Source organism: Pezoporus wallicus, unplaced genomic scaffold (genome assembly GCF_028554395.1).
Source record: "Pezoporus wallicus isolate ANWC-B61680 ecotype Strahan unplaced genomic scaffold, APGP_CSIRO_Pwel_v1 contig_10548, whole genome shotgun sequence".
NCBI classification, from domain to species: domain Eukaryota; kingdom Metazoa; phylum Chordata; class Aves; order Psittaciformes; family Psittacidae; genus Pezoporus; species Pezoporus wallicus.
Genome location: NW_026639416.1, coordinates 344,875 through 360,227, shown reverse-complemented (window position 1 = coordinate 360,227; position 15,353 = coordinate 344,875). Strand labels below are relative to the sequence as shown.

The 15,353-nt window shown below is 43.4% G+C and overlaps 1 protein-coding gene across 2 annotated transcripts; it reads right to left on the bottom strand.

Moving 5' to 3' along the window:
• Window positions 1-7,481: 7,481 nt before the first annotated feature.
• Window positions 7,482-12,764, bottom strand: SPRING1 (SREBF pathway regulator in golgi 1). Of its 2 annotated transcripts, none has more exons than XM_057414640.1 (5): window positions 12,514-12,764; window positions 11,939-12,095; window positions 10,563-10,741; window positions 9,970-10,083; window positions 7,482-8,985 (listed from the first exon to the last, which is right to left on the bottom strand). In XM_057414640.1, exons 1-5 carry the CDS (start codon window positions 12,622-12,624, stop codon window positions 8,902-8,904), a joined length of 645 nt encoding a protein of 214 aa, XP_057270623.1. In that variant the 5' UTR covers window positions 12,625-12,764; the 3' UTR covers window positions 7,482-8,901. The 2 variants fall into 2 exon arrangements, with proteins under 2 accessions (XP_057270623.1, XP_057270624.1); XM_057414641.1 differs by having other exon boundaries at window positions 10,590-10,741; window positions 12,514-12,763.
• Between the last annotated feature and the right edge of the window lie 2,589 nt (window positions 12,765-15,353).

The window sequence follows — 15,353 nt, the reverse complement described above, 5'->3', positions numbered from 1 at the left end:
TAAATTTCCAGAGGGGTGAGCAGAGGTTTAGCTGCATGACTCTCATTAATGTTAACTTTATTTCAGTAATGAGGTGAAAGTACAATCACTGAAGCTAATATAATCAGAGTGATGAGACAAAAGTCTGCTGCCATAAAATACTGCTGAAGAAGATGACATTGACAATACTGATAGGTAAGGAAAAATAGGTGTCAGCAGCAAAATGATGCAGTGAGGGCAAAGACCTTGCCTTTAGCTACAGTAGTAAAACTTCAAACTGACAGGAACTGTTGCACTGATGTGAATGCACTGACACTGGTCAGAGGACTGTCTGGCAAGATACGGAATATGCCAACACTCAGCTTTCCTACTCCCTAGGAAAAAAACTGAGGAAGCAGGAGGCTAACAGTCCTGTGCCCTTAAAAGTCATTTAGGAAGGGTAAGGAAGATCAACGTAGTAGCAAAAAAGAAATGTTGAGATAAAAGAAAATGGCAGGTGTAGGAAATCCAAAGCAATTGGTGACAGCACTGGAAGACAATCCCAGTAACATATTGCTCCAGAAAGACCTCATATAAATGACAAGTGTGAGAGCCATCGTGCCACTGCACTCCATTACTTTAGCTAATAGAATGATCCTAACAGAACAGGGCTGGGAAGAGTTTTATAGTAATTAGCAAATCTGCTAGCACCTATTTTTCTTCTGCACAACAAAAGAAAAGCAGACAGAGCTGTAAAAAAGAAAGAGTCAGGAAGGAAAAGTGGGAAGACAGAAACTGAATTGGGTACCTCTGCAGAAATAAAAGCAATGATTACTTTTTTTATTACAAAAGCAGTATATGAGGAATTTTAGCTTTGCACTAAAAAATACATACTGTGATACTCTACTAAATATATAGCACATAATCATCCACATGCAAGTACTATTAGTGGAAAAAGAACAGAGGAACCATAACGTGTACATGCACTCCATATAATTCTTGCAACATTCAGTACCTCTGTAAGCAGCTCAGTATAACTTTATCCAGATACCATAAACACAAGGGGTTTTTTTAATCATGTGGAACTGATCCATTGCAAGATGTTTGTACTGAATCCATGATTTTAACCTTATAGCTACAAACGAAGTGTATTCATAATGACATGAACAAGACGTGCCCTTTCCATTTGATTTCGGTATCTTACCAATCCTTTGCAGACTGGAGCAGAATTGCTCCAAAACTGCTGATGCTCAGCAGTGAATCTAGGTAGTAAATCCTCTCGCTCACTGGATTAAGACAAAGCGTATTTGGTTTTGCCATCCTGGCTTGCTGCACTGTCCTAGTCATTGTTATTGCAGATACCCAGCCCTAGCAAGAAGAGCCCTGATCAATATGTCTTTGTTGTGTAGACTTGAATTAACTACATCTCACTTTCCTTTGACAGCAACACAGATCACACACAGCTGCTGCTTCCACTATGAGAAACACGAATTCTGGAAAGCATATTCATTATCTGGCTGTTCAAAGCAACAGAGCATGCAAGCCTCGCCCTGCCTGGGTTAACTGAGAAATCAACATCTCCATCTGATTCAGGGGCTGCCAGCCAGTCACCTTCCATTCTAACCTTGATGTGGCAGGACTGTGACAAGCGCATATAGTGTAACATCACAAAATATTTCACTGATGTTCACAAATAAATAATTTGTTTTAATAGCCTGGTACCTTGCAGCATTTCCTCTGGTTTTGAGGACAGAATATATCAACTCTTTCAACAGAACCTACCCAAAAGCCAGCTGGCGGGAAGCCAGAGAGAATCCTGATGAGGTCCAAAGTTTTCCCTCTTTACCCAACTTACAGCACTCAATAAATTCCAACGGAATTCCACTAACCACCACTGCCATTTTTTTAGCTGTAGGATTTGGGATCAGAAAAATGGGCTTTACAAAAAGTACGGCTCCTTAACAGATCTTCTGTAGTTGAGTATTACTTGTACACCAAAAAACAAACCCTGGATTAATACCTGTTTTATATATGGGAGCAACAAAGTCCCTGTAAGGTGAGGTTTTCTTTCACTCGTCTTGCAGAAAAGCACAGCGCTGTCAGTCACCAACTCCCACAGTGTTTTCATGGGCCTTATATTACTGGTTGCTTTTTTTCCAGTTGCAGCTGCTGGACGAAGGTGGCCACACAGAAAACTCAGATTTTACACAAGAAAGAGAAATGAAACCTTTACTGTTGTAGAGGGGAACTCGGACCTTTGAAACTTCATTATTCTGCCTTCGGGTGATAAATAAGCATGGTTCTCGCTAATGTATTGTGTGAGTGGACCTGGCTTGTGATTGCTGAACATTTAAGAGCTAGAGAACTCTGAGCATTCAACATTCAGGTTCATGTACCACCAGTAAATCATCTCACTTCCAGCTGCAAAGCTATTATAAATAGAAACATGATAGATAGAACACATAGAAGCATGATACATAGAACCCAGGCTGAATTTACAAACTAGCAGGACAGGGCATGTTGAGCACTGAGTCTTCCCAGGTGTCGCTAAGCAAAGATCTCTGTTCATATATTTCCTTAGAATTACTTTCCAGTATAGGGCTGCACCTCCGTACAGTGAGATGAAGGTTCATGGGTACAACACATTTAGGCTCATTTGGAAATAAAATTTACATTAACTACTAAAAAATTAATTGATCTTGGTGCTATTTTTGGTATTACAACAAATCTCAGTGTAACGTTTTTACAGTGAAGCCTGATACAACCTACACCTTTCTTCCTCATAAATCCTATTTCTCCTGCAAGCAAGCCTCCTGTGCTGTTGACAGCAAGCTAGGATATCACAATTAGGGCAAATGTTTTCTTCAGTAAGCTAAGGGTTTTCAGTAACCTTCAAATGGGTGCACCAGCTCTTACTGCTGCAAAAGAGCTCACCCAATCTCTAATCTGAAAGCTCATGCTGAGTTTTCTCTCCTGAAACTTCAGATGGGTTTGACTTTTAACACACGCTGCAACCACAGTAGTACGGAATTTTGCATCAATACCCAAAGCAGTGGTGGACTGAGACATCGGAAAGCTACAACTAGCACCAAAGTGGAGTCGAAGAGAAACTGAGAAGGCAAGCACAGTGAGATGCCCTCCCATCTCAAAAGCGCTACCTCTCCCTACTTAGAAAAGCAACATTTCAACGAGAAGGGAGAATTTCCACTCCCCTGTTTCAACCTCCAGTAACTACAGACAAGGCCCGAGGCAAAACAGGGGAAGGGAGAAGGCAAAGCTGACACAAAGCAGCAACATGGCGCAGACACGCGTTGGAGCAGCCATCGCGACGCTGCCTCACCTCGTTTCATCCTGCCAGAGCAGCCATCGGGGAACGCGGCGAGGAACGGGCGCTACAGCGGAAGGCCGCGGTTACGGAGCTCCGTGAACGGCAGGAGACCGCTCTGAGAGCCACAAGCCTCGGCCGGGGCCCGGCCCATTACCTCAGCGGCCGCCTCAGCGCAGGGCTCCCTTCAGCGCGGCCCGGGCAGTTAATGGAGGGCACGGAGTGGCGTGAGGAGAAAAAGGAGGTAAACGGCGCCGAGCGGGAGGCGGCGGGGTCACCCTGCGGCAGCGCTCCTCAGCCGGCATCGCCTCCCGGCCAGCCCCGGCCTCGACCTCGACCTCGACCGCGGAGCCGTCCCTTCACACCTCCGGAGCCTGGCTGGAGGGGAGGAGCCTTTATCACCGCGCTGTGAGAGCGCGGCTGCCCTGTGGCGTGAGGAGGGCCGCCATGACAGGCACAGCGGGAAGGGGCAGGGCTTTCCTATTTTTCCCCCTCCTATGAGGGTCAGAACGGGATTTTTTATCTTATTATTTTAGTATAACGGTTGTCAATCAGCGTGCCACAATGCCACGGCTTTTTTCCCCACATTAGCACTCCGCGACTGCCCAACGGGTTGAAAACCCAGTCAGCCCTCAAAGGCGAGTTCATTCCGTGGGTTTGGGCGGCCCGTCCGAAGGCGCAGCAGTAATTCCAGACTCTCCACAGGTTTTCCTAGAGCAGTGCAATGAGTTGTGCTCTGTCCTTGCAGGTTTTGCCAAGTGAAACGCAGCTCTAAGGGCCATCTGCCAGGGAGGAGACCGGCTTCTATCGGCATGCTGTGGTAACCTCTGCTGGCGGAGCCTCGCTGTTGCACCGGTTGAGACGCGTTAGGGGTAAGCTTGTGAGCTGATGCAAATTGAGCAGACAAAAACACCTCGGAAGAGGTATTTTTCCCTTGCTTCCTCATACTTCTGTATGTATTTGCTACTACAGATGATTGGGATTTTATCCTTTAACGTGTATTTTTAAATCCTCAGCGATTCAGATCCTCCATGTATGAACATGTTTACTTCCTCAGCACAACTTTTATTACTAAGCGGGTTTGTAACTGTAGTTTGCTACTAATCTACGTTTTTCAGTTGGAAGATGTGTACATGCATACCCAGTGTCATCTCACACACCTGATGGATGTGTTTTTATGCATAGGATAAGGTAAATAGCTTAGGATGCTACTCTTTTGTATGTATTAAAATAAGCATGTTACACCTGTGACTTATACCCAACCTTATCCCACTTCTTCAAATGGCTGCATTTCATATCTATGTAAGAGGTATGATTCCTATCAATAGGTACATTAAAGGCTCCATGTGAGGCCACAGTCAGATGCCATAGAAACTACAAATGTAAAGTTATCCTTTTGCTCTAAGGAGATTAAATCTAAACACAATTTTGTGCAGGGAAGAAACAGAATGCAGGCAAATGATGTGATTCCCATTCACCTTGATGCCTATTAGTGTGCCTTACTTTGTAGGTGCATGCAGAGAGACAGAAAACATACAGGATAAATGAGAGCTGGTTTTCATTAACTTAGCAAGAAATCAGGTGCTAGACCTTATTTCAACCATTAACAGTAGAAACAAATTTAATTGTAATCTCCTCTATAGAAAACCTAACACTTGCCTATTGTTCTATTTGCAACTATAGTCTGTGGTCTTCTATCCCCTTAATTGAAATACATATCAGAACAGCTTCCACAAGGCAAGCTTTTCAGCCAGAATTAATTTCTTCATTTTCTCTACTCTGCAACACTGTGTTATTTTACCATAGGCAAAACAGCAGAGTACAGCAAACATGCTTCAGTCTGAATGCATCCTGAGAACGCTTCTTTAAGACAACTAAGCTACTAAACCTTGATTTCTAAGAAAAAATCCGTGGCCATATGACTGCCTTGAAAACGGAAGACATCATGCAGGCAATATGCATGTTGCTACATGTCAGATCTTATTTGAGCAAAAATAGTAGGTAGAACTGTCTGTTTAATTAGACATGGATCAAAAATGAAGAACTAAGTACTTTCCCATCACTCCCTGCAGGTTTTGAAGTTGGCATTTTTCCCCCTCATGCATATAGTTGTTTGCCTTGGGTTGTAAAGAAATGCAGAGGGCTGTTATTAAAGCACCAATAATTTGCTGAGCAACATCTTTTGTGAAACTTGCTGAGTTAGAAAATTCCTTTTCATTTCCTCCCCCACCTCTGCCTGATTAGAATAACTGAAGAACAAATATCACATTATGGTGCTAGGTAAAAGGATCTAGTGTGTTTGCAGTTTAAGTGACTAGCACAAGACACAACAAATCCTAAAGCCCATCCAGCTAATTGACAAGGAAAAAAAGCATTTGCTTTTTAAAAGCATATCAGAACAGAGGCTTATGTTTAGGATTTGCTGTGCTTAGTGCTTTATATTCAGAAATTGGTTCCTAATATAGTTTGTTAGAAAGTTCTCCAAGCAATTAGAGCCCAAACACATACAAGAGAGTGAAGAATTGCCACTACATTGAGTGAGATTCTAAGACTGCAGAAAGAGTGATCCCAACTCATCAACTGTTTAGTTCTGGCCTCAAGCCAGAAATCTGCTTTTACCTTTTTAGAACTCCAGCCCATCACAGTAAGAATTTTTATCCAGTTCTCCATGTACCATTCCAAAGGATCAGTACAACAGCTTCTTTCAAGGCCAGTGGCTCAAGTTTAAACTCGGCAAGGACTGCAGCTACTGCTTTGCTCTTCTGCCATAGATCAGTTTCCAAATTGGTACAGATAAATATGATACCTGTTCATTATCAGATGCCAGCTGCTACCATTTTTCACTAGCACTAATATTTCTGTAAACTACAGGACTCAAGGAGCACAGAACCCATCCTGTCCTACTACAGAACGTCGGCATTGACCTCTGCAGATGAAGTGTTCTCATTAAATCTGCTGCCAAACCAAGCCAACAACCTTAATCTCTTATCTGGCAAACACAGAATCACCAAGCCTTTTTGCAAGAGGGATGGACATCACTTAAACCACACAAAAGTCTTACCAGGCAACACAGATTCAACATTTCCCACCATATCTTCACAATATGAAGCACTCATTTGTGTTCCTTTCCCTGCTTGATCCACTTTTGCAAAGGGCCAGATCTTTCTGTGCACCATTGAGAGAAGCATGCTCTTTTTTTTAAATTGAAATGAAACAGATCTCCTCTTTGCCTCTACTTGCTTGTCTTTATTACATGTATTCAAGTTAGTGGCCCTCTCTGCTCCACTGCATTCTTCAAACTTGCAGTTTGGTACAGTTTCCCTTTAGTTCAAGGAAAGACATGAGACCAGGCAGTAGTCTGGAAACAAAGATACAGTTTTAATGATTCAATATATAACAGACACTAGTTGAACAGCTCAACAACCAGGGAGGGAAGATGCAGTTTCTGTTTCATTGAATGAACAACGATCACAATGCACTTCTGATCACATCCTGTTTTTCTAGGCCAGGAATTCCTACTAACATTGCCTGAATTAGGATGGTTCTTATGATTTATTACAATTACTGCTCCAAGCAGTGGTATCACCTGCTAAGGAATTAATACCAAGTTGGAAAAGAAAGCAAGAACAAGCCATCAGTATCTTGATCTTATCAGTAGTGGTGCAAAACATGAAGTGCTGGAATACATCTCAGCAGGAATAATAGAACAGACCAACCTGATGGCCTTCCCTGAGGAAAACAGTTAGGAAGTGCTGGAACAGGGGTGAAGAATGTTTAACACTGAAGAGAAGTAACCTCTGCTACCCTCTGAAGACAGCATTTCACACTGCATCTTCACACTGTATCGTGTCTGCTGCAGGAAGTTGCCATAGGGTGGCAGCAAAGGGGAGATAGAGTTTAGCTGGATAAACTGCTAATGCTAAAGCTTTTAAGCTTTTGGAAAAACAAGATTTTCAAGAGAATCTGCTGACGGAACCATTATCTCACTTGATTGCTTCTGGGAAAGAACAAAGAAAACAATGCAAGTAGATTTTATCAGATGGCTGTAATACTAGTTTGTATCTTACGTACTTGCAATAGTATTCTACAGGTATTTTGCACCACTGTGGTTTTATTTGATTTTTTTGGGGGGTTGTGTGTGTGTGTTTGGCTTGGGTTGGTTTGGTTTAAGCTTCTGTATATTTTATTTCAGTCAGGGAATGGGAACTACCAGTTTAAACAAACACACAGCCACAAAGTCAAAATCACGGAGGAGATGGACAGGGTTAAAACAAAAGAAATGAGGCTCTGCATATAGAAAAGAACAGCCCGATTTTGTCTGACAGTTGGACTTTGCAGTGACTTGCAGGGGGAGCACAAATTTAGTCAGCATTTTACAGGTTCTCTACCCATCTTCTCTGTGTTGCCTTAAGAAGGAGACAGTTTCAATTGCATCCTTAGAGAGCTAGGAGAGATTGTGGGAGAACCACCCCTGTTCTAGGGCCATTCTGATCAGACTGAAATCCCAGAGTAGCAAACATATCAAAAGGCAAATCAAAGCCATCATTGCTGTTTAACTGAACTCATGCAACACAGTTGTCCTCAGAGGAGGGCTTGGTCCATGTTCTGACATTCCAATTACTCCACACACAAGGACATCATTAAACTGAAATCCTAGAACTCCACCCTTTTACCTCCTGCACAACCAGGAGCAAAGTACATTTAAACTACCAAGGCCTGAACAAGTTCAAGCAGACAAATCTTCAGTGCTCCCTGTCAGAAAGTGGATTAGCAGAGAGCTGTTTGCAAAAGTAAGACTCCTCTTTGAGGAAACTGTTGCAGAGTAACAAGGAAAATGTTTAAAGACAATAAACATCCCACCCTAGGCAGATCCCTGCTCTTCTCTCATGCTATGGGACTTTGACAGAATAACAACTCCATTGGAGTTCTGAATACTTTAAACTCACTAAGAGGAACATAACCACTCTAGTGACAAATCCCAATACAATTCCTTTAGACTAAGGAGGGAAAAAAAAACAATTTTATCCAGGATCTAAAATACCCTTTCTACCTGACGTAATAAAACAGGGACTGAAAGGCATCAACAACTAGCTATGCAAAGCATCAATACTTTCAGCTAGTAATCCATAGAAAATGAATAAATAATTCATAATTACATATGTAGTGTACACGATGCATGTCAAGGAATGCTCCAGAGAGAGAAGCACAACAAACATGCTTTAATCTCTACAAGCAAAAATCCTCCCATTATTACTGTCACACTGGGAAGCCTCTGGACTGCAGAGATACAACTGAACCTTCATGTCCAGCTGAAAAGCTACATTAGGTATTTTTCTCATGTTTTATAGCCTGGATCAACTCTGTGCATCCTAAAATGTACAGAAAGTATTCAAAAACAGCACTAGTACAACACTAGTACCTAAAGCAGGTGCATAACAAACTGAAGAAAACAAGATTCAATCCTGGAGTCCCTTGCTTACACTGTACACCCCTGGATTTATCCCCAGAAAAAACATCAGCCTTTTACACTGAGGCTTCTGTAAAGCAAGAGCTGTTGTCTTGCTCGTTTGGATTCTAGTCTCCGGTTCCTCCCCTTTGTTGCATAGATCATGCAGCTTTCAAACAGGCAGAAGCTCGGGGGGATATTCACCATAGCAGTATTTTGCAATTGGATCTCTGTAGGTGTTCTCATGTTGCACGCTCTGTCGGGAAGAGAAGGAGAAGCTTTATCAGAACATACATACTGAAACAACACAACCCTTCACCGAGGCCAGGACCCGGAGCATTTATACACATTCTACACAGTAGAGTGTCATCTGGAGTCAAACAACACTGCACTCCTAACATGTAAAAGACAGGTTCTTTATTACAGTGCTTTATTGTTGAACCACACCCAGAACTTCCTTTTCAGAAGGCTACCCAAGCATGTGGGAACAGCTTCTGTATTAAAATATACTTAAGCAGTACTGTCAAATGTCCTAAGCAAACAAGACATAATACAGTTGCTGTTTGAGACGCATGCATTTTTTCCTGAAAAAGCTAGAGTTCAGGTATTATGGATAAAAATACAACAACTTTGGAGACATTTGGAACTATGTCCTTTGTTTGCAATCCATCCCTATTACTATACTAAATACTCAAGCTGTATGACATCTCCAACAGCACTGAGAGCTTGCTTAGACCAGAGCCTCCAATAAAATCCCACAGGTAACAGAAGTTCATCTGTTCTTAAAAATAAACTAAAATTAAAACATACTTTTTGAGTTCCTATGCAGATGATTGTCAGTGTATGGTAAGTCTAGAACTGTACCATAAAGTTAATAGCATCCTTTAACTACTGGGAACAATTCTGACAATATGAGAGCTTCCCCAGAACTCATCCAAGATCTTCACTAGTCACTGAACTCAGCTAGTCTCTTTTCAGATTAAGTACCACTTTTCTAAAGAGAGTGTACAACTTATCCTGCTCTAAATATGCTCTTTGCCCTTCATTTACTCCTGGTGTTACTATTTCACCTTACAAATCAAAGGATACTGCCTCACATTAGCTCTCAGCCATAGCTTCAGTGTTTATGAAAGTGCCTGTGTGCACACAAGCACAACAGACCAGCCATTCACAGGACTAAGCCCCATTTTCAACGGGTATTTTTCCATTTTTGAGCACTGGGCATGTATTTGTGTCTTACCTGTGATGAAGTCCTGCATTTTGCCAGACACAACTCAAAGTGATCTTCCACTGCCATGAAGAGGTTTTGGAAAGCAATAGCTGCCCGGTTCAAGAAACGTTCCAGAAGATGTTGCTGAAGTGGTCAGCAAAAAAGGCAACAAAACAAAAAACTGTATTTCAACAAGGAGTAACCAAAACCCATCTTAACCTACACAGCTGAAGTCTCAGAGGAATAGTAAGCAACTCCACTTAGAACTTCTAGCAAGCACTGAAAGGTTAACACATCACAGAACCAACAGTAGGAAGAGAGTCTAGAGCAGCTAACAGAACACAGGGGAGTACCAATTGCAAAACTAATACTGGCTGGAATAGCTTTTCTGCAATCAATTCCCTTCAACAAACACAATCCCCCTGGTGCTGAAACATCTTGCAAGGCTCCCAATATTTCCTCTCAATGGTGGGAAGGATGAACTTTTTTTGAAGCTTTATTTATAGCTTGCCATATGCAGCTTTTCCTCATCCTTCTGCAAAAAGGAACTGTCCCCTCTAAGGAAAAAGTCCCTCACAAACAAGCACTTTAAGGGACAGAGGAACCCGAGCAACTGAGAACACCTGAAAAGCAGGAGAACAACTCTGCACCTTGCTGGGCTGCAGGCAACAGGAAACACAGTACTCATAGATACTGCAGCAGCCGTTGGGAAGGCAGCTCTCACAGCTGTACAGCTTTGTACTGGGCACGTTGACATTACAACAGCCATTTACCAGTAGGTCCTTCCTCTCACAGATGTAGCCTGAAAAACAAAAGTAGTAGTAACAACTGGCAAGACGTACCCCTTTGTAAGCTCTATGGAAATTTATAGTAATATTCACATTACTTGAGAGGAGGTTGGTTTATCATTTAGATTATGATCGCCCTCAATTTGACTCAAGTCCTAACTAGCAATAACACTTAGACACAGGGATGAGTTTCACAACAACCTGGTTGTGAAATAATAGGTACAACTGCTATGTACCTAATACATTGTATGTACATTTTAGGTATTTAAAAGCAGAACATTTAAGCTCAGATTTCTTTCTGGCATGATTCATTGGTGTTATTAGAAAAGGTGACTGGTGATCACCGTACTGGAAAAGAACTGTATGTTCTTTCAACTGGCCTATGTCTAAATAACTCTGTTTAGTTCCGTATGAAGAGACTTAGATTTATCCACACAGGATAGCTGTAATAGTCAATTGCTCAGCAGAATCCTTACTAGTTCAGAACCACAGCATATGCCCTTACAGGAACTGTACTACCAGTGTTAGACTGTGAGAGCTCTCTGTGATGTTAAAGACCTCAGTGAATTGGCAGTAAGTATAACTGAGGCAGTGCTAAATTTTAAATCAATGCAAATCACACAAGATGGGGTGGGTTTTCTACAGCCTTGATTTCTTTTTGAGAAAGCTCCAGTGCCTGACCAACAAGCTCACTGGGCAGGAAAGAGCTCCATGCACTGAGAACAAGTGGCTAATGTGCTTGGGTTTACAAGGGTCAGATGAGCTCCTTAACTGTGACTGAGCACTAATGATACCACTCCTGAGCTCCCTCCAAGCAAAGCCAGTCAGGTTTCCCCTATTACTCTGCTTAATATAGCTGACTTTGGGAATGCACAGGGAGCTACAAATAGTTCTGCAAGCAACCATGCTAAAGCAAGCAGGTCACAATGTAAGTTCTGTGCAGAGGTAACTGGAGTGCTTTGAAACTGAGGTGGGTCTGGGACCAGCAGAGCCACACCCATGGCATGCTGAGCCCCTTGGACCCATGCCTGCTGTTCAGTCAAACAGCAACATGAATCCAGTCTGTGGATGGAACACCAGCAGCTGAGATGATGCAGTAAGAATGTCTCAAGAAGGAGCAATTGCTACTTGAAAGGGCCATCAACAATTGGACAGGCAAAGCAGCACTAAACACTGCAATAGGCAGAATAAATTCTTAGTATCAAGTATACCCAGTTCATCTGTAATGAGGAGCTTCCCCTGCACAGAATTCCTGCACTGGTTACTCAGCTGACTGCTGTTTCCCGAACTGAACTTCACCTTCCACATGATCGGCTGCTCGTGCTCCTGCACTTGGAGGAGATTCCGATCTCTCACCATCCTCTCTTCCTGCAAGGAAAGACAGTAATGCAGACAGACATCCAAACATGCAATTCCTTCTGCCATTCCAGTCAATGTGCTTTTCCCCCAGTTAGAAATGTCTAGTGGCATTAAACTCTGCAGAATAGGAAACTACAGTGTCAGTGCATAAGCAACACACTACTTGCAGTAGGTTACTTTTCTCATGACAGAAAGCAGCACAATCCAGTAAAACGGGGGATACAAGTTCCCCAAAGGCTCACCTAACCCAGCTGGATTCAGTCACTGCCACTACAGAAGCAGCACGCGTTCCATTAAATAACCCTAGGTACACATACCCCTCTTTCGCAAGTTCCGCACCTGAGGAACAAGAGTTACTCTGGGATAGGGATGTTTTACCCGCCCGCAGAGGCCCGGTGCCGAACGCCGCCGCCGGGAGGGCACTGACCTGCTTGAACGTGCTCGTGAGGAAGTAGACGAGGGATAGCCCGAAGACGACGCCAAGCACCCAGCGCTTCCTCAGCAGCCGCCGCCACAGCACCGCTCCCCAGGGCACCATAGCGGCGGGCAGGCCGCGGGCTGGGCCCTCAGCCCCCCGCCGCCGCGCTCGCCCGCCGCAGGGACGGAGAGGAACGGCGGGGGCAGCGCTGATCCAGGACCGGCATCACCGGCTCCGGCAGAGAGCCGAGCCGAGCCGAGCCGAGCCACTGCCCGGCCTCCCTCCCTCCCGGGAAGCGAGGCCCAGCCGCTTCCGCCAGCCGCGGGGCGGGGTAGGCGGAAGCCGCGGATGTGCGTGCGCTGAGGGGGTGCGGCCGCGCCGGGTGAGGGCGGTGCTGGCGCCGCGGCCCGCACGGGTAGGTACCGGGCTGCGGCCTCCGGGGACGGGTGTGCTGGTGTGGAGGCTCGGCTCTGCCCGGCCCCCGTGGACGTTCAGCTACGAACTGCAGCGGGAATCTCCTTACCGCGCCGAACTGGAAAAAAAAAAGGCCTTGCCTGTGCCTCTGTGTGTGTACATATATATGTGTGTGTGTACATATATGTGTGTGTGTGTACATATATAGTGTGTGTGTGTACATATATAGTGTGTGTGTACATATATGTGTGTGTACATATATATGTGTGTGTGTACATATATGTGTGTGTGTGTACATATATGTGTGTGTGTGTACATATATAGTGTGTGTGTGTACATATATAGTGTGTGTGTGTACATATATGTGTGTGTGTGTACATATATAGTGTGTGTGTGTACATATATGTGTGTGTACATATATAGTGTGTGTGTACATATATGTGTGTGTGTACATATATAGTGTGTGTGTGTACATATATGTGTGTGTGTGTACATATATAGTGTGTGTGTACATATATGTGTGTGTACATATATATGTGTGTGTGTACATATATGTGTGTGTGTGTACATATATGTGTGTGTGTGTACATATATGTGTGTGTGTGTACATATATATGTGTGTGTGTACATATATGTGTGTGTGTGTACATATATAGTGTGTGTGTGTACATATATGTGTGTGTGTGTACATATATAGTGTGTGTGTGTACATATATGTGTGTGTGTGTACATATATGTGTGTGTGTGTACATATATATGTGTGTGTACATATATAGTGTGTGTGTACATATATAGTGTGTGTGTACATATATGTGTGTGTACATATGTGTGTGCGTGTGTACATATATAGTGTGTGTGTGTACATATATGTGTGTGTGTACATATATGTGTGTGTACATATATGTGTGTGTACATATATGTGTGTGTACATATGTGTGTGTGTACATATGTGTGTGTACATATGTGTGTGTGTACATACATGTGTGTGTACATATATGTGTGTGTATGTACATATATATGTGTGTATGTTACTGCATTTGTAAATCTATATTGTGTGTCTGCGTATATATGCAGTGTTCTCCGTCAGGGATTGCAGTGACAAGGAGTAATAGGTTTAACCTTAAACGGGAGAATCAGGTTAGATATAAGGAAGAAGTTCTTTACAGTGAGGGTGGCAAGGTACAGGGTGCCCAGAGAACCCATCCCTGGCAGTGTTCAAGGCCAGGTTGGACTCAGGGGCTTGGAGCAAGCTGCTCTAGGGGAAGGAGTCCCTGCCTGTGGCAGGGGTTGGAACTGAATGATCTTAAGGTCCTTTCCAACCCAAACCATTCTGTGATTACACACATGGACATGAGTGTGTGTATGTGTGTGTTATACATAATGAAAGCAGAGCAAAGCCCAGCAGGCACCCAGGGACTGTCTGTGCAGTGAGCAGGGCTGCAAGTCCCACTCTCAGAGGGAAATGGCCTTGTATCATGCACACGTGCTGGAGTTGAAGCACTAGGGGTTCCTGCTTCTCTCCATCTTTCCCAAAGAGATGGAAAGGTGAAACTCACTCTGCTATGGTGAAAATGACTCTATGTATGTGCTTCTTACAGGTGCGCCTGTTTGAGCACTGTGGTCAGGTGCCTTACAATCACCCAGCTTGAAGGACCTGTGATGACTTTGAAATTTGGACCATCTTGGATTATCTGAAGCACTCCATGTGTGAGATGTCTGCATCCTCTTGAGCTTCCCTCTCTTCCATCCTTGCACCTCTCGTTAAACCTGTTCTTCAGGTACTGTTAAAAGATGTTCAAGTGTAGCAAGATGAAAACCCCTAATCTAGGAAAGGCAGGAGCAGTGGGTATAGAAGCTGAGTGCCTTTTGGAACAAGGTCTGTTTAAATGCTCTTAAATCTGTGAGTCTCTGGGCAGAACAAATACATCTCGTGAAGTCCTGACTCTTCAGTACTTGGCATTTCTGTCACTGTCCCCTTAATGGTTGATGCCAAAAGATTTTTCTCCCCATAGAGAGAGAGAGAGACATCATTTGGGAACATGATTTCACCTCACGTTACAGTCTGGTAGACTTCTAATGGCCTAGAAGAGAGTGGAGGGTTTTCTAAGTTGCAGAGTTATCTCCACACTGACTCTAACTCTCTTTATGTAGCACAAGAAGATGGACAGATTTCTTTATAAGCAGTGACCCCAAAGTTGTTCACAGGTAGGACAGCTCTGCCTGCGTGGGTCAGCCTGGCTTGGCCTTTTCATCATGTCTTAATTACCATTTTGGTTAAAAAGGGATAATATATATTAAGTTGACAGAGATACTGTCAGGCAAGGAGTAAATAACAATTGCTGCAGGGAAGGCAGTAGTAAGTCTTGTTACTATAAATGCAGCTTTAAAAAATCTGGAAAAAAGAAAATATTTATGTTTTTACTGTATAAAACATC